General features: G+C 67.3%; 2 protein-coding genes and 1 long non-coding RNA gene across 3 annotated transcripts; all 3 read right to left on the bottom strand.

Moving 5' to 3' along the window:
• Window positions 1–739: 739 nt before the first annotated feature.
• Window positions 740–9656, bottom strand: KHSRP (KH-type splicing regulatory protein; the record flags this gene model as incomplete). The annotated part of the gene is made up of 20 exons (XM_083881934.1): window positions 740–846; window positions 1384–1544; window positions 1634–1711; window positions 2395–2586; window positions 3158–3246; window positions 3323–3441; window positions 3665–3825; window positions 4289–4430; window positions 5022–5122; window positions 5226–5328; window positions 5909–6007; window positions 6102–6200; window positions 6421–6592; window positions 6960–7017; window positions 7119–7190; window positions 7296–7345; window positions 7658–7697; window positions 8186–8224; window positions 8335–8443; window positions 9486–9656. 20 exons carry the CDS (start codon window positions 9654–9656, stop codon window positions 838–840), a joined length of 2064 nt encoding a protein of 687 aa, XP_083738060.1. The 3' UTR covers window positions 740–837.
• Window positions 9657–10476: 820 nt separating this feature from the next.
• On the bottom strand, window positions 10477–11576 carry LOC310921778. Its single transcript, XR_014592207.1, has 2 exons — window positions 11436–11576; window positions 10477–11131 (listed from the first exon to the last, which is right to left on the bottom strand). It is a non-coding gene; the product is annotated as an uncharacterized lncRNA (long non-coding RNA).
• Window positions 11577–14740: 3164 nt separating this feature from the next.
• LOC310921712 (low-density lipoprotein receptor-related protein 8-like) lies at window positions 14741–17536 on the bottom strand. The gene is given in 6 exon segments (XM_083881928.1): window positions 14741–15010; window positions 15362–15484; window positions 15727–15852; window positions 16006–16345; window positions 16347–16390; window positions 17439–17536. Coding segments are annotated over 6 exon segments (789 nt in total). The 5' UTR covers window positions 17464–17536; the 3' UTR covers window positions 14741–14879.
• Window positions 17537–18215: the final 679 nt, after the last annotated feature.

The raw sequence follows: 18215 nt of genomic DNA, 5'->3' as shown, positions 1-18215 counted from the left end.
CGTCACGTGACCGGAAGTTCCGCCCGGACCCGCCGATGCGTCACCATGGCAACCGCGACGGTCCAGGCCCCAAATCCCCAGTTTTTATTTCAAATCTCCGTTCTGCGCCCCAAAGCCTGCGGCTTTCATCCCCGAAAGCACGTTTCTCACGCCAGCAAGCCCCACAACACACCATTTTTTTTCCCCACCTCTAATTCCCCCCACAATGTTTTCTTCCCCCCCCCCCCCCCCTTTTCCCCATCCGTCCTCAATTCATCAGAAATCCAGAGTGGTTTTTGTTCCGTTTATTTGTGAAGTTAAAAACAAGCGGTAAAAAGTAAAAACTTTGAGCCTTCGGTGGTCGGAGTTTTCCAGACGCTCCGGAACGACACGGACACGGCGGGGGCGGGGGCGGCCGGGGGGGCCCGGGGACCCCTCGGGGGGGGGGATTTGGGGACCCCCGGGGGGCTCGGGGGGGGCGCAGAGGGGCTTGGGGGGGTCTTGGGGGGTCCCCAAGGGGGATTTGAGGGCCCTGGGGCGAGTCTGGGGCTCCCCGGGGGCGTCTGGGGGTCCCCACGGGGGGATTGAGGGGTCTCGGGGGGGAAGCTGGGGGTCCCCAGGTGGGTGGGGGTCCCAGGGGGATTCTCGGGTCCCCAGGGCTGTTCGGGGGGTCCCCAGCGGCTCCCAGGAATGTTCGAGCGGCTCCGGGGGGGGCTTGGGGGGGGGAAAGGGGCTGGGGGAGGGGGGAGACCTCCCTCCAGGGGGGTTCTGGGGGGTCGTGGGGGGCCGCTCGCCCCCTCCGGCCGCGGCCGCTCGCCCAAAACAAAAGGGGGTCACAGACGGGGGGGCACGGTGGGGTCACTGAGCCTGCGGGGGGAAACAGGGTGGGTGGGGGGCACCCCAGAGCCCCTCGGGGGGATTCTGGGGCTCCCTTGGGGTGGGTCTGGGGGTCCCGGGTGGGATTGGGGGTCCCGGGTGAGGTTTAGGGGTCCCAGGGGTAGTTTTGGAGGTCCTGGGGAGGGTTTGGGGGTCCCAAGGGGTAGGTCTGGGGCTCTCTTGAGGTAGGTTTGGGGGTCCCGGGGATGAGGTCTGGGGGTCCTAGGTGAAGTCTGGGGGTCCCGGGTGAGGTTTGGGGCTCCCTTAGGGTAGTTTTGGGGGTCCCAGGGAGGAGGTTTGGGGGTCCCGGGTAGGTCTGGGGCTCCCTTGGGGTAGGTTTGGGGGTCCCAGGGTGGGTTTGGGGGTCCCAGGGCAGGTTTGGGGGTCCCGGGGTGGGTTTGGGGGTCCTGGAGTAGGTCTGGGGGTTCTGGGGTGAGGTTTGGGGGTCCCTTGGGGTGAGGTTTGGAGGTCCCAGGGGTCAGGTTTGGGGGTCCCAGGGTAGTTTTGGGGGTCCCAGAGCAGCCATACCTGCTGTCCCTGCTGCGCGGGGGGCGGCGCGGGCCCGGCCCCCCCGGGGGTCTGCCCGTAGTACGCCGCTTGCTGCCGGTAATACTCGGCCCAGGCCGCGCTGTAGTCGGGCTGGGGGCCGGGGGGGGCCCCGGGACCACCCCCCGAGGCCACCTGGGCCGCTGTGGGGACAGGGTGGGGACGGTCAGGGCAGGGGGACGCCCCCAGAGACCCCCCCCAGCCCCAGGTGGGATTTTTGGGGGGGATTTACCTTGTTTCTTGTAGTATTCCTCCCAGGCCTTGGTGTAATCCTGCTGCGGGGGGGCCCCCGGCTGCTGTGGCTGCTGGCCTGGGGGGCACGGGGGGGTCAGGGGGGTCTGCAGGGGGTTTAGGGGCTCCCGAGGAGGGAACAGGGGACAGAGGGGCAGGTCTGGGGTCCCCAGGAGCAGGTCTGGGGTCCCCAGGGGCACCTTGGGCTGGGGGGATCAGAGGAGCAGGTTTGGGGTCCCCAGGAGCAGGTCTGGGGTCCCCAGAAGCACGTTTGGGGTCCCCAGGGGCAGGTTTGGGGTCCCCGGGGGCACCTTGGGCTGGGGGGATCAGAGGAGCAGGTTTGGGGTCCCCAGGGGCAGGTCTGGGGTCCCCAGGGGAAGTCAGGAAGGTCCCTGGGGTGGGTTCAGGGGTCTCTGTGAACAGTTCGGCTCCTCTAAGGTTTGGAGGGTCCTCAAGGGGAGGTCTGTGGGTCCTGGGGGCTTTTGGGGGCCAGGACCTGCTGGGGAACTCCTTCAGCCCCCCCGCCCACCCCCACCAGAGACATGGGGAGTCCTGGGTGGGTCTTGGGGAGTCCTGGGTGGACTTTGGGGAGTCCCGGGTGGACTTTGGGGAGTCCCAGGGGGAGTTTGGGGAGTCCTGGGTGGATTCTGGGGAGTCCTGGGTGGGTTTTGGGGAGTCCCGGGTGGATTCTGGGGAGCCCCAGGGGGGTCTGGAGGCTCCTGGACCCTCCCAATCCCCCCCCGCCCACCCCGGGGTGCCCACCTAGTTTCTTGTAGTACTCCTCCCAGGCCTTGGTGTAGTCGGCCTGGCCGGTGGGGGGCGGCTGGGGGGGCTCCCCCTGCACGGGGGGCGCGGCGGGCGGGGGCTGCGCGGGCACCGGCCCGGGGGGCTGCTGGTAGTAGTGCGAGTAGTAGGCGGCCCAGGCCGCGTTGGGGTCCGGGGCGGGCGCCTTGCCTGGAGGGGGCCCCACAACCACCAGTGTCAGCCGGGGGAGCCCCCAGACCCGCTGGGGGGAGGGTGGTCCCGATTTTGGGACCCCTCCCCATAAATACAGGATACCCCCAAATCGGGGGGCGCGGTGGGGGTGGGATCTGACATTGCCACCCCTTGGATGGGGAGGCCCCAACACTCAAAAGGCCCAGGGTGAGGTGGGGAGGGGTCCCCGAATTCAGGGAAGGAGCCCCAAACTCGCAGACCCCCCCCCCATAACCCAAATGGTGTCACCGCTTGGGGTCTGACATCACCCCAAAATCCCACTGGAGGGGCCCAAAACTCCCAGTGTGAGTCAGGGGGAGAACCCCAAACACAGGGGGGACCCCTGAAATCTGTGATCACCCCTCAAAACCCCAGACCACCCCCAAAACGAAGGAGTCCCATCCCACACACTATTGACATTTACCCCCACTTCACCCCCCCAAACCCCCAAAATCCAGTTGGGAGGCCCCAGGGAGGTTCCCCAAACCCTTGGGAGGCCCCCCCAAAACGCAGGTGCCCCCACAAAGCCCCGGGGGGTCGCGGTACTCACTGGGGTCGTGGGGGGCTGGCGGCTGCCACTGGGGGTACGTGTTGCCCCAGCCCTGGGGGGGGTACTGGTGGGGGGGAGGCCCCCCCGGGCTGCAGAAAAGGAGGGTTAGGGGGGGTCCGATTTGGGGGGGACCCCGAGAACCCCCCAAAAAAGGCCGGTACTCACTGCGGGGGGGCTCCAGGGGGACCCTGGTTGAAGGGTCCGGGGTTGAAGGGGCCCATGGGGCCGGCAGGGCCAGGGGGACCCCCAGGGCCGGGACCGGGGCCGACAGGGCACAGGGGGCCCTGGGTGGGGAAAAGAGGGATCAGGGGAGGTTTGGGGGACCCCCGGAGGGCTCTGGGGTCCCTCAGCAAGATTTGGGGTGCAGGGTTGGGGCAGCCTGCAACGCCGCGCGTCCCCACTGGAGGGCGACACCGAGAGCTCTGGGGGGTTTTGGGTTTTTGGTCTTTTTGGGGGATTTGGGGGAATTTTGAGCTCCCCTGGACACGTTTCTTAGGGCGCCCTCACCTCGATTTTCTCCTCAATGAGCTGCTTGGCGTGGTCGATCTGCTGGGGGGTGCCGCGGATCACGAACAGTTTGAAGTTGGGGTCCCCGTTGGGGGGGAGCTGCCGCGAGATCTCCACAAACGCCCCCGTCTGCTGGTTGATGGCCTTGACGTTCTCCCCCCCTGCACCCCAAAATCCCCCGCGGTCAGAGGGGGCGCCCCAAAACCCCACAGTCCCCTTGGGAGCCCCTGGGACCAGCAAAACCTTCCCTGGAGAACCCCAAACCCCCCTGTGTGGACCCCCAACCTCCCTCTCAATGAGCATCCCCCATATAAAGGAGGAGAAAAGGCTTTTTTGGGGAGGGGGATCATGTGGTGGTCCTGTGGGGAGTCTGGAGATTAAGGAGGACATTTGGGGGGCTTATGGGTGGGTTGAGGGGGGTCTCAGGTCTCTTTGCAGAAATTGGGGGGAGGATCTAGGGAAGTTAAAGGGGTTCAGAGAAGAACTGGAAGGGTTTAGAGAGACGTCTGGGGAGTCCAGGGAGGGATTTTGGGGGTGTTTGTGGGGATTTTGGGAGCCAGGGATGAACTGGGAGGGGGATTGGGGGGGATTGGATTTGGGATTCGGGGGGTCCCCTCCCCTCACCTCTGCCGATGACGAGCCCGCACTTGTGGGTGGGGATGGAGAAGGTCATCTCCCCCCCGGGGGGGCCCCAGCTGCCCTGGCCCCGGCCCCGGCCGCGCCCCCCCGGCGGCAGCCCCGGCCCGGGGGGTCCTGGGGGGCCACTCTGCGGGGAGGGAGAGTCAGAACCCCCAGAACGGGGGGGACACGCCCCAAAAAACATCCCTGCTCTGAAACAGGTCCTGACTCCTCCCCAAAATAACGCCCCCACCCCAAAAACCACTCCCGACCTCCCCCTGGAACAGCTCCTGTTGCACAAGGTGCAGCCCCCTCCTCAAATACCCACAGGCTCTGCAGCACTTCATTGATGATCCCCCCTCCCCAAATACCCGCAGGCTCTGCAGCAGTTTGTTGAGGATTCCCCCTCCCCAAAGCCCCCTCCCCAAACACCCACAGGCCCCAAAGCCCCCTCCCCAAATACCCGCAGGCTCTGCAGCAGGTTGTTGATGATCCCCCCCTCCCCAGAGCCGCCTCCCCAAATACCCACAGGCTCCACAGCAGTTTGTTGAGGATTCCCTCTCCCCAGAGCCCCCTCCCCAAATACCCGCAGGCCCTGCAGCAGGTTGTTCATGACTCCCCCTCCCCAGAGCCCCCTCCCCAAGTACCCGCAGGCCCCAAAGCCCCCTCCTCAAATACCCGCAGGCTCTGCAGCAGTTCATTGACGATCCCCCCTCCCCAGAGCCCCCTCCCCAAATACCCGCAGGCTCTGCAGCAGGTCGTTGATGATCCTGGCTGCGTGTTCACAGCGCTCGGGGGGTCCCATGATGTGGGCGATTTTCTCCGGTCCCGTCCCGTCGTCTGTGGGGTTTGGGGAGGGGGGTGTGTGTCATGGGGAGGGGTCTCCACACCCCTGGTTTAATGGGGAGGGGTCTTTCTCGGGGCAGGAAGGGGCTCCCCAAACCTTGCTTGAACTGGATCCGCACCCCGGCATCGTTTTGGATCTTCTTGATCATCTCCCCGCTGCGGCCGATGACGACCCCGACCGAGTGTCGCGGCACCGGCACCTGGGAGAGGGTGGGGGGATCTGAGGGTCCTGACCCCCCTCAGAAAAAAGGGGGTGGAGAAGGGTTTGTGTTGTTTGGGTTTTTTTTTTTTTTTTTTTTTTTTTTTTTTTTTTTTGAGTAAAAAATCGTGGGTTTCGGATAAGAGAATGTGAGTTTTAGGGTGAAAATAAGAACTTTTGCCTTGAAACTGGGATTTTTCGTTGTTGAAGAAGGAGATTTTTTTTTTTGACTGGAAAGCAAGAATTTTTTATTGAAAATTTTAAAATCCAAAAGTAAAGACTGATTTTTGACTGAAAGCTGAAATATTTTAAACGGAAAAACAGGACTTCTTCGAAAAATATGTGAGTTTAGCAATGAAGAATGACAAACTTGATCAAAAAAATTAGATTTTTAGAGAGTGAAAAATAAAGGCTTGGGTTGGAGTGTCTGTGAAAAGTCACACGAAAAGGGGGGAATACCTGGGGTGAAATATGGGGTGGTCTGGTTTGACAAACGGGGTTTTCTGGGGTGAAACACTTGAGATTTTGAAGCGAAAAAAGGGGATTTCTGTGTGAGAAAGGGGGTCTGGGGGCACACTCACGTCGATGCCCCCGCCCAGGCGGGCGCCGTAGTCGGAGCGGTCCCCGAACCCGCCCTGGTCGCGCTCCCGAAGGATGTCCAGCACCATCTCACAGGCTTGCTGGGGTCAAACGGGGGGTTTGGGGGGTCAGTTTGGGGTCGTTTCAGGTGAGCCTGGGGTCGTTTCGAGGTGGGATTTGGGGCCTCCTCCTCACCTGCACCTTGTAGGGCTCCCCGATGATCCGCAGGGGTTTGTCCACGTTGGTGTTTTGGGAACCGTCTTGGATCAGGATCATCTTCACCCCTGCCCGTTCCTGGGGGGCACCGGGACCCCTCAGCGCTGACTCCCTCCAAAAACCCCCCCAGGGACCCCCCAGGGCACTTTTGGGGTTCCTGGAGCTGCTCAATGCTCTTCCCCCCCCTTCCCAACCCCACAGGGATAATCAGAGACCCCCAAACTCCCCTCGGTGACTCAAAACCCCTCCCAAATCTCCCCCAAGCCCCCCCCACCCCCCGAGGGATTTCTGGGGGCACCTGGAGCTGTTTGATGGTCTCCCCACCCTTCCCGATGACCAATCCCGCTTTTCCTGCCGGGATCATCAGCTCCTGGACGGTGCCGTTCTGGCCGTTGGTGGCGTCGGGGAAGGGTCCGGGGGGGCCCCCCCTGCCCCGGGACACGATGTCGTCCAGCAGCGCCTTCGCCTTCCTGGAGAGGGGTGGGGGGTCACTGGGGGGATCTGGGGAGACTTGGGAGGGTTTGGAGTCACCCTGGGATTTGGGGGGGTTGGTGTTAGGGGATCATCTGTGGGGTTGGAAAGGTTTGGGGAGACCCGAGTGGAATTTGGGGGGTCTCTGGGGGGGATTTGGGAGGTCTCTGAGGGGGTGCAGGGGAGATCCAGGGGGCAGTTTGGGGTCCCAGGGAGATTTCGGGAGTCTTGGGGTGGGTCTGAGACTCCCTAAGGATACTCTGAGTCCTCAAGGATTATTCTGGGGGTCCCTAAGGGGGTTCTGGGACGGTTTTGGGGTTCCCAGGGGTATTTTGGGGTTCCCGGGGGGATTTCCGGGTTACTCACTGCACAGACTCCGGGGACCCCGTCAGGGACACGCTGCGCTCCGGCAACCCGCCGCTGTCTGGGGGGGCACGGGGGGCTCAGTGGGGTCCCCCCCAGTTTGGGGGTGTCCCCCACAATCTGGGGGGCCCAGGGAGGTTTTGGGGCCTCAGCCGCCCGTACCTGGGGAGATCTGCACTTTGCACCCCGAATCCTGCTGGATCTTATTGATCTGCTCCCCCCCGCGGCCAATGACTGCAGAGACAGAGCAGAGGGGTTTGGGGACGTCCCCGAGGCTCTCCGGGAGGTCCCCGACCCCCTGGGACCACCGGAGCCCCCTCCCAGAGCCCCCAGACTCACTGAGGCCGACCATCCCGTCGGGGACCCGGTACTCCTCCGTCACCGTTGTCCTGGGGGGCACCGGGGGGTCATGTGGACCCAAAACGCTCCACGAGCATCCCAAGACCCCCCGAGACCCACCAACGCCCCCCCCAACTCCCCAAGGACATCTCCAGACCCCATAAACGTCACCAAAACCTTCAACCCCCCCCTCCCAAATACCTCCCTCCAAAACCTTCAGTGCTCCCCTAAAAAACCCCCAAATCCTGAGGACCCCCCCAGAACCCTCCCCCACCTCCCCGACCCACAACAAACTCCCCTCAGGACCCCCAAAGACCACCCCCCACCCCCCAACACCCTCCGTGCCCCCTGGACCCCCATACCTGGGTGGGGGGTGGATGGGCCCCATCGGTGCCGGCAGTGCTGAGGGGGGAACCTGACCTGTCTGTGGGGGTCCCCCCGATTTGGGGGGGCCCCAACTTCCCCCAGAGACCCCCCAACCTCCCCTCCTCGCCCCCCCAACCTCTCCCGGCCCCCAAACCTGTCTGGAATCCCCCAAACCACCCCAAAGAAGCACCTCCAGACCCCTGAAACCTGCCCTGGGCACCCCAAAACTCCCCCAGAATCCCCGACCTCCCCCTGGACCCGCTTAACCCCCTCAAACCTCCTCCAGGACCTCCTAAAACCCCTTCAGGACACCCGAGATTCCCTTTGGCCACCCCAGACAGCCCTGGGACCCCCAAACGCCCCTTGTGGACCCCCAAACTGCCCCCGGGACATCCCACAGCGCCCCCTCCTGGGGACAACTGGTGCTACAAGAGCCCCCCCCAAAACGTCCTGATGCCCAAATCCCCCCCCACTCCCCCCCGAGACCCCCCAACCCACCCCGGGGACCCCCAAACCCCCCTCACCTTCCCCCTGTGCCGCCAGTTTCTTGCTCTCGGGCTGGTCTGCGGGGTGGGGGAATGATGTGGTGTTAGGGACCCCCTACCGAGGTTTTGGGGTTCCCCCGCGGTCTGCGGGGCTCTCCCCGGGGCTGGGGGTCCCGAGCCCCCCTTACCGCCATCCTCCAGCTGCCGTTTCTGCCCCCCGAAGCTCCCGAAGTCGGGGGGGGGCGGGTTGTTGTTGGGCACCGGGGGCGCCGCGTCCCCCCCGATCTTGGCCGCGATCTGGGGGGGCAGGGGAGGGGAGGGGGGTCACCGCAGATCTGGGGGGGCTGAGGGTCCTGGGGAGCTTCAAAACCCACCATGACCCCCAAAACCCCCACCCCGCGGGACCCCCAAACACCCTCATACAGGAGGTCCCATAACACCCCGAGATGCTCCAAAACCTCCCCAAAAATTACCCCGAAAAATGATCCCCGTCAAAGTCACGCCGAGACCCCCAAAACCTCTCAAGGAACCCCCAAAACCACCCAGAGGATCCCCAAGCCCCGCAGGTGCCCCGAACCCCCCCCCAGGGACATCCAACCCCCGGGAGAACTCCCCGAGAACCTCCCAAAACGCCCGGGGGGGTCATCCCAAAATAGAGACCCCCCAATACCCCGGGACAGGCAGGAGGGCTCCAGAACCGCCCCAAAATCTCTGGGAGGGGGAGAAACACCGAGAAACCCCCCGGAAAGGCCCCCCCGAGACCGAGACCCGCCAAAGCCCCGTTTGAACCCTCCAGGACTCCCCAAAACCTCCCCAGGCCGAGGGGCTCCCCCAAAGCCCGCCCCGAGTGACAAATTTTGGGAGTTTTCCCAAATCCCCCCCCGAACCCCGGCGAACGCGGGACCCCCGAATTGGGGGGGCAGGGGCCAGCTGAGCCCCCCCGGAGCGCCCGGCCGTTAATTAGGGTGTTAATTACGGTAATTACCGCAATTGTGGCGCCAAAAGGTGAATGAGAGCGGGGGAGGCGCCGGGGCTGGGGGGAATTACGGTAAAGTACCGTAACTACCGTAATTACGGCGCCAGGACCTCCCGGAACCGGGGGAAAACACCCGGGGCGGGATGCGGGGTTTGACTGCGGCGCGGGGGGGGCGGAACGGGGGGAAAACCGTGTGGGGGGGGGGTCCCGGGGGTGGGGGAGGGGCCGCCTCCCCTCCCGCGACCCCCGTGGGGGGCGGAGCCTTACCGGGAACGTGGGGGCGGGGTCGCGGCGCCCCGGGGAGGGTCGCGGGGGGTCCCCGGCCCCTCCCGCCGCTTCCCGCCGCCCCGCCGCGCCCCTCACCTGCCGCGCGCGCTGCACCGCGTCGGCGAACGCGTCCTTGCGCCCCGTCCCGCCGCCGCCGCCGCCTCCGCCGCCGCCCCCCGGGCCCCCACCGGGCCCGGCCGAGGGGGGGGCGGCGGGGGCGGCCCCGGGCTGGGGGGGCGGGGGCGGCGCGGGGCCGAACTCGGACATGGCGGAGGCGGCGACGGGCACGGGCCGCGCTCGCCTCGGGCCGCGCGGGGCACGCTGGGAGCGCGGCGGGAAGGCCCGCCCGCACCGGCGCCAGGCGACCAATCGCCGTGCGGAGGAGCCCTGAGTGACGGATCTTTCGGCCGCTCAGCAGCTGCGGGCAGCGCTCGGCGACCAATAGGAGACGGGAAGGCGCCAGCGCGCCGCGATTGAGCCGTGTGGTGTGAGTGGCAGCCGGGTGGGCCAGTGGAAACGCGTGGACTGGTTGCCGTGCGTGGGCCGGACTGCGGGATGCGCAGCCAATCGTGCTGCGCGCTGCGCCTGGGCAGCCCCGCGAGACGCCGTGATTGGTCGAGGAAGAGGAAATCACGGAAACGGCGGGGCGAAGAGTGAATGACGTTGGCCAGGACCAGTAGCGTGCAGTGCGCTCACCTCCCACCCACGCCGCACAGCGATTGAAAGATGCATTTGATTAACGGTGAGTGCAGCCAATGGAGCGTGGGCAGAGGGAGGGGCGGAGCGCCCTTAGAATTAGAGACGCGGTAATCAATGGGCGGCGGGACACGGGGTGGCCAATCACAGCCAGGGACGGGTGTGGGGCGTGATTGGCAGTTCACCTAGTTAATAGCGTGCGTCTCTGTGCGCACAATGCCCAATGAGTATTGAGCGGCGATTTTGGAGGGAAACGGCGACCAATCAACGACCGTGCTGCAGGGGCGGGGACGAGGATTGTGCTCTGGACCAATCGCGTGCGTGGAGGTTTCCCCGGGCCCCGCCCCAGCGCTTCCCGCCCTTTCCGGTTCACCCAGTCCAGTCTCAGAGATCAATAAATAAAACTTTATTGCCAGGGGAGGAGAGGGGCGGGGCCACCTCGGCTCCACCCACTGCCCAGGGCCTCAGTCTGGGGGGAATTCACAGTATTTTGGTAAAAAAAAACCAACCCAAACTGCCCCAGGGGTCACTTGAGGTAGGGACAGCTCTGCACAGGTGAGTCCAGGTGTGTCTGCAGCCATCGCTGGGTGTGCACAGCCCTGTCCAGGTGTGCACAGGTGTGTCTGCAGCCGTGTCCGGGTGTGCACAGCCCTGTCCAGGTGTGCACAGGTGTGTCTGCAGCCGTGTCCGGGTGTGCACAGCCCTGTCCAGGTGTGCACACGTGTGTCTGCAGCCATAGCCGGGTGTGCACAGCCCTGTCCAGGTGTGCACACGTGTGTCTGCAGCCATAGCCGGGTGTGCACAGCCATGTCCGGGTGTGCCTGGCGGTTTCCAGGTGTGTCTCCAGCCCTGTCTGTGTGCACAGCCATTCCCAGCTGTGCCCAGGTGCATCCAGGTGTCCGTCCAGGTGTGTCTACATGCACACGGCTGCTCCCAGGTGTGGCCTCCCCGAGCCCTGCTCTCAGTCCTGCAGCTCCCGGGGGCTCGGGGGGGGCCTTGGCTCCCCCAGATCCTCAGGGCTCATCCTCCTCTGACGTCAGCGGCCGCTGGGGGAGGAAAGGGGGGTCAGGGGGGCTGTCCCTGACCCCGCTCCTGCCCCAGAGTCCCCTCTCACCAGGGGGTCCCCCACACCCCCTGCCCCATCCGGGCTGTCCCCAGGGCACCCCCAGCCCCCCCTTCACTCACCTGGGGGTCCTGATACCCCCTGCCCAATCCGGGTTGTCCCCAAAGCTCCCCAGGGCTCCCCAAGCCCCCCTGTTTCACTCACCAGGGGCTCCCCCACACCCCCTGCCCCATCCGGGCTGTCCCCAGGGCTCCCCAGGGCTCCCCAAGCCCCCCCGTTTCACTCACCAGGGGGTCCCCGAGCCCCCCCCCATCCAGAGGGTTCCCCAGCCCTTTCCGGAAGGTGGCGTTGGTGAAGCTGATGCTCTTGGTGTTGCGCCGGCGCCATTCCCGCCACAGCGCCCTGGCCGCAGCCCCCAGGCCCAGCACCAGCCCTGGGGGCACAGGGAGGGGGGTGGTCACGGGGGTCCCCAAAACCGGGACACCCCCCTCCTCCAAAATCTGGTAATTCACCCCCAAAATCTGGGACTTAATTCACTTCCAAAATCGGGGCCCCAACCCCTGGCGCCCCCTGGTGGCCGCGGGCAGGAACTGCAGGGCAGGGACCCCCCCCTTTGGGACCCCCCCACCCCCATCCGAGCTCCTCCAAAATTTCGCCTCCGCCCCATTTCCCCCCCCCCCCCCCAACCCTCCATTTTTGGCACCTCTGCTTCGAAACTCCCCCCTCCACCTTTGGGATCCCTATTCTTGCCCCCCCATCCATTCCCCTGCCCCCCCAGACCCCCCTCCCGGGCACCCAGATTGGGACCCCTTGCATTTTCCCCCAGGCCCCCGAAATTCTGACCCCTCCTCGCCCAGCCAAGGCCGTACCGAGGGGCAGCACGACCCAGAGGGCCACCATCCCCGGCCGGGCCCGCCCGGGCCCCCTGGTCCTGCCGAGGTCACCTGTGGGGACAGGAGTGTTCAGGTGTGGCCAGGGGGCGTGGCCAGGAGGCGTGGCCAGGAGGCGTGGCCAGGGGGGCGTGGCCAGGGAGCGCGGCCATTACCTGTCGAGGCATTTCCCTCCCTGCTGAAGTTCTGGGTGATGGGCTCGGCCGTCCTGGGGGCTTCTGGAGGGATAGAGAGGAGGTCACCTCGGCACAGGTAAACCTGGGGAGGGGTTTGGGGGAATGTTTTGGGGGGTTCTCAGGGGTACCTGTTTCACAGGTGTGTCAGGGAGGGGTTGGGGGGGTGGTTGAGGGGTCTCAGGAGGGTCTGGGCAGGTCTCAGGGGTTACCTGTGGCACAGGTGGGTCTGGAAGGAACATTTGGGGGGGGTTCATGGGGATGGAGGGGTCTCAGGGGGTTACCTGTGACACAGGTGCGTCCGTCACTGTCCAGGTGCTCCCCATCAGGGCAGGTGCAGCTGAACCGGGGGGAGCCGGGGCCCCGGGCCGGGGAGGGGAGGCACAGGAAGGAGCAGAGACCCCCGGGACCCTCGCAGCGGTTGGGGCCTGGGGGTGAGGCACAGGTGAGGGGAGTCTGGGGTGGTCCCTGGGGGAATTTGGGGTCCCTGGGGGCCCCACGGGGTGTTTTTGGAGCCCCAGGGAGATCTTTGGGGCATTTTTTGCGTCGTTTGGGTGACTTTGGGTGTTCTGGGGGTGTTCTGGGGGTTTTACCTGCCGGCTGCCTCCCCGGGTGCAGAACCACAACAGCCTCGGGGCTGAAAAGCTCCTTGGCCACCACCTGGGGGGCGGGGGAGCCCCCCTGGAGCCGCGCGGCCACCAGGGACCCTCGGTGGGTGTCGGTCCAGAAGGCCCAGTCCTGGGGAGGGGACACGGGGGGCGTCAGAGGGGACACGAGGGGACACAGGGAAGGCCGGGGGGGAAGGGACAGGAAGGGCTGTTGGGGGCACATTGTGGGGGTCCAGGGGGTCTCACCTGGAAGACAGCAAGGCCAAGGGGCTGAGCCAGGTGCTGGGGGTCCCTCAGGTGCGTCCGGCGGCCACTCCCGTCCAGGGCCACGCTGGACACGGTGTGGAGGCGGCCGTCGGTCCAGTACAGGCGCTGGGAGGACTGGTCTGGGGGGCACGGGGGCGTCAGGGGGGCACTGGGGGGTCTGGGGGGCACGGGGGCGTCAGGGGGGCGTCAGGGGGGCACGGGGGGGTCTGAGGGGCTCAGGGGGAGCACAGGGCTGGGGACACAGGGACGGCCAGGACAGGCACTGGGGAGTCTGGGGGGGGTCAGCGGGGTCTGGGGAACATGGGGATGGTTTGGGGACAGGAATGGGACCCTCACCCAGGGCCAGCCCCTGGGGCCGCTCCACGTCCTCGGTCACCAGGGGCTTGGGGGGGCCCCCATCCTGAGCCCCCCAGGCGATGTGGGGGTGGGAACCCCAGTCTGACCAGTAGAGGTACCTGGGGGACACCAGTGTCACCAGCGCCACCGGTGTCCCCGTTCCCATCTCCCCCCCAGCCGCCCTCCATCCCACTCCGTGCCATTGTTGCTGCCCCAAAGCCTCTCTGCTCCCAAAGCCCCCCGTTCCCCCTCCCTGTCACCCCTGTGTCCCCAAAGCCTCTCTGTCCCCAAAGCCCCCTGCCCCCCTCCCTGTCACCCCCTCTGCCCCCCAAAGCCCCTCTGCCCCCCTCCCTGTCACCCCTGTGCCCCCCGTGCCCCTCCCCATCCCCCCGTACCCGTTCAGGGGGTCCACGACCACCCCCCAGGGCCGCGTCTGGGGGTCCCAGTGCAGCGTCCGGTGCCGCGTCCCCGCGGAGTCGCCCACGGCCACGCGGCCGGAGCTGGGCTCGGTCCAGTACAGCAGCCCGTGGATCCAGTCCAGGGCGATCCCGGCCGGGGACCCCGGGCCCGGGACCACCCCCAGGGGCACCGCTGGGCCCGCGGCCAGGGGGGCTCTGGGGGGCACTGGAGTCATTGGGGGGAACTGGGGGGGGATTGGGAGGACACAGAGGGATCTGGGGGGAGCTGGGGGGAGTTGGGGGTCAGGGTTGAGAGAGAGTGGAGAGGGATTGGGGCTCATGGTGGGTCATGGGAGGTACTGGGGGGGTCACGGGAGGGGGGAATGGGGAGGCCACGAGGGGACTTGGGTGCATTGGGGGGATTGAGGGTCGCTGGGGGTCACGGGGAAGCATTGGGGGGGATTGAGGGTCCCTGGGGGTCGTGGGGAGGCATTGGGGGGGATTGAGGGTCGCTGGGGGTCACGGGGAAGCACTGGGGAGGCCCCGGGGGGTCTCTCACCTGTAGATGAGCCCCTCGCTGGGATCCCCCCAGAACAGGGACCCCCCCTCGACGCCGACGTCCAGCGCAGCCACGTGTTTGAGGGGCCCCTGCAGGATCCGGGGTTCGGGGCCCCCCAGCGCCAGCACCTGGTGCCGGGTGCCCACCAGGAGGGTCCCGGGGGGGCCTGGGGGGGCACCAGAGTCACCCCCCTGCAGGGACCCTCCCCAGCCCCCCAAAACCCCATATGGCCCCTCAAACCCCTGACAGTCCCAAACCCCCCAGCCCCCCAAATTCCCCTTGACCCCCCTCGGGATCCCCTGACCCACCCCCCCGACCCAAACCCCCTGGGACACCCCCAAAACTGCCCCAGGAACCCCATTTCCCTCTAGGGGCCCTCAGTCCCCCCCCGGGGCAGATTTCAGGGTGTCGGGGTTCCCCCGTGGTGTCCTGGTGGGGGCTCGGAGCCCGAGGGGGGCCCGTGGGGGGTGTTGGGGTATTTTTGGGGTGTTTTGGGGGTGTCACACACCGCGGCACGTCTGGCTGTCGGGGTCCAGGCTGAAGCCGGGGGGGCACAGACACTCGAAGCCCCAGGGCAGGTCCCGGCAGCCGTGGGAGCAGCCCCCGCCCCCCGCCAGGCACTCGTTCACCCCTGGGAAACACGAGGGGGGTCAGACTCCCCAAAATCCCCCCCCGGGAGGGGCAGAGACCCCCAAAGTCCCGGGGAGGAAGAGCTGGGGTAAAAGCGGGGGTTGGGGAGGTTTTGGGATGGTCTGAGGGGGGGTTTAAGGTATTTGGGGAAGTTAAAGGGGGTCCTGGGGGGTATTGGGAGGATTTGGGATTTTTTGGGGGGGGTTTCCAGGGAATTGGGGAGGCCCTGGGGGGCTTTGGGCTGCTCGAGGTGGTTGGGGGCTCTAAGGGGAGCTGGGGCTGCCCTGGGGGGGTTCAGAAGGTCCCGGGGGGCATTTGGGGCGTCTCCGGGGGGTTTGGGGCCCCTCCTCACCGCACTCCTTGAGCGGCTCATCCGACCAGTCGCGACAGTGGCGCCGCCCATCGCAGACCTGCCCTATCGCGATACACTCGCCCGAGCGGCAGCGGAACTGGTGCGGGGGGGAGCACGACGGGGCTGGGGGGCGCGGGGGGGGGTCAGAGACCGAGAGACCCCAAAAACATCCCCCAGATCCCCTTAAACCTCCCCCACATCCTCCCAAAACCCCCCCAGACCCCCCCACCCCCCCCGGGGCCACCCCAAACTCCCTCCCCAGACCCCCTGAACTCCCCCAAATGCCCTCGAACCCTCCTCAGACCCCCCCAAATCCCTCTAACCCCCCCCTCAAATGCCCCCAAACCTCCCCAGCCCTCCCGTACCGTCGGGACACTCCTCCTCGTCGTCGCCGTCGCGACAGTCGGGGGTCCCGTCGCAGGCCCGCGCCCCGGGGATGCAGCGCCCGTCGCGACAGCGGAGCTGGCCCTGGGGACACGGCGGGGGGGCGGCTGGGGGGAGCGGAGGGGTCAGCGGGGCAGGGACCCCCCCCGATATCCCAGCCCCCCCCCCAGGTGTCCCGGTCCCCCCCAGCCCCTCCCAGCCCCCCCCAGGGTGTCCCGGTCCCCCCAGCCCCTCCCAGTTCCCCCCCGGCCCCCCCGCACGCACCACACAGCCCTCCTCGTCGGAGCTGTCGCGACAGTCGGGGGTCCCGTCGCAGCGCCAGCGCCGGTGCACGCACTCGCCGGAGCCGCAGGGGAACTGCAGCGCGGGGCAGGCGCGGGGGGGCCGGGGGTCCCGCACAGCGCGGGCTCCTCGTCCTCCCCGTCGCGACAGTCGGGGTCGCCGTCGCAGCGCCAGAGCCGCGGGACGCAGCTCCCGTCGCGACAGCGGAAGGAGGAGGGGGCGCAGGGCGGGGCGAGGGCGGGGGGGCGCAGCCCAGCTCGTCCCCCCGTCGGGACAGTCGCGCTCCCCGTCGCAGGCGAAGGATCGCGACAGGCACGAGGCCGTCCCCGCAGCGCAGCTGGTCCGGGGGGCAGGGCGGGGGCGCTGGGGGGGGAGAACCCGGTCAGAGACCCCCAAATAACCCCAAAACACCCCCCAGGACCCCCAATCCCCACCCCTCGTGTCTCCCCCCCCCCCCCCCCCCCCCGAGACGCCCCAAACCCCCCAGGGACCCTTCGGCTTCCTCCTCGCACAGAGACCCCAAAACATCCCCGGGGACCCCCCAAACATCCCCGACCTTGGGGGGCACCGGGGGGAGCCCAGCCCAGAGTGGGGGGGGGGTCTTAATCCGGGAGTCCCATTTAGGGGATCCCGCTCCATTTTTGGGGCTCCCAGTCCCATTTTGTGGGATTTTCGTCCCATTTTGGCGTGTTTTAGCACCGCTTTGAGGACCCCAGCCCAGTGTTGGAGTTTGACCCGCCTTGGGGCCGTTCTGGTCCCGCTTGAGGAGGTTCCGGTCACATTTTTGGCGAATTTCAGTCCATTTTTGGGGTCCCGGTCACGGTTTTGGGGTTCCCAGTCCCGTTTCGGAGGGTCCCGGTGCCATTTTTGGGTGTTTTAGCCCCATTTTGGGGGTCCCAGTTTTCCCCCCGGCCCCCACCCGGGCGCGCCCTCCCCGCGCGCCGCGCTCCCATTGGCTGGCGCAGGTCCCGCCCCCACGGGTGGCCAGTCTGGGCTCAGCCAATGGGAGCCGCGTCCGTCGCGGGGCGGGGCGGGCCGCGCGCGCTGATTGGCCCTTCCCGGCCCGGGGGGCGGGGCCGCCACGCCCGGGGGGCGGGGGATGACACGTGGGGGGGCGCGGGGGGAATTTGGGGGTCCCGGGGGGTCCCGGGGGCGTCCTGGGACCCCCCAGACCCAACGACCCCCGATTTCCCCGCCCGTGGGACGCCCCGTGAAGGCGGGGGGGGGAGACCCCGCTTTGCTGAGGGCAAATAGCGCGTTCAGGGGCGACCCCCGGTGTCCCCCCGGGTCCCCCCATCCCCTTCCCGACCCTCCCCGGGATTCCCGGTGCCCTCCGCCCCCCCGAGCGTGGGGGTTCCTCCGCCCCCCTCCGGACCCCCAAAATCCCTCCCCGGACCCCCCCCCCCCCCACCTGCGCTCGGTGTCGCTGTCGCCATCGCCGCTCCCAGGACAAGCAGGAGGATCCGGGTGGGTCCCGGTCTGTTCCTGGTGGTCCCAGAGCCCACCCTGGTGGTCCCAGAGCCGCTCCCGGCTGGTCCCGCTCCTGTCCCCGGCGCCGCCCGGTCCCATCCCGGTGTTTCCCGGCCCCGGGCTCTGTCTCGGGCTCTTATCCCGGTTTTCCGAGCGGGGTCCGTGTCCCGGGAGGGGAGCGGGGCTGGGGGGGGTCCGGGCGCTCGGGGGGGCCCTGTCCCGGTCCCGGTCCCGGCGGGTTCGGAGCCGAGCGCGGTGTCTGTGCCGATCCCGATCCCGGTGTTCCCGGGGCCGATCCCGATCCCGCTCCGCTCCCGCGGGTCCCGCCGGGCCCCCTTTAACGGGCGGGGGGAGGAGCTCGGGGCGTTTCAAAAAGGTGGAGGGTGGGGCGGGAAACCGGGAATGAGGGAGGGAAAAGCGCGAGGGGCGGACGGAAAACCGGGATCGGAGGGGACGCGGACACCGGAGCGCCGGGATGAGGGGAGGGAGGGAGGAAAACCGGGATAACGGCAGGAAAAAAGGGGCAGGAAAAAAGGGGCAGGAAAAGCGAGGGAAGGGGAAGAGCAGGAAGGAGAGAGGGCGCGGCACGGAGGGCCTTGTCCCACCCGCGCCCAAAGCCGCTTGTGAAGCGTTTTCTCTCTTTTTCCCGCAGGGACTAATCGCGGTTTTTCCCCTGGAGGTGATTCCCGGGGGGTTGGGGCAGGATCGGGGGGTCCCG

The sequence above is a fragment of the Zosterops lateralis genome (assembly GCF_965231275.1).
Source record: "Zosterops lateralis genome assembly, chromosome: 36".
Lineage (NCBI taxonomy): Eukaryota > Metazoa > Chordata > Aves > Passeriformes > Zosteropidae > Zosterops > Zosterops lateralis.
The sequence above is the reverse complement of the archived record's forward strand: the minus strand, read 5'-3'. Positions and strand labels throughout refer to the sequence as shown.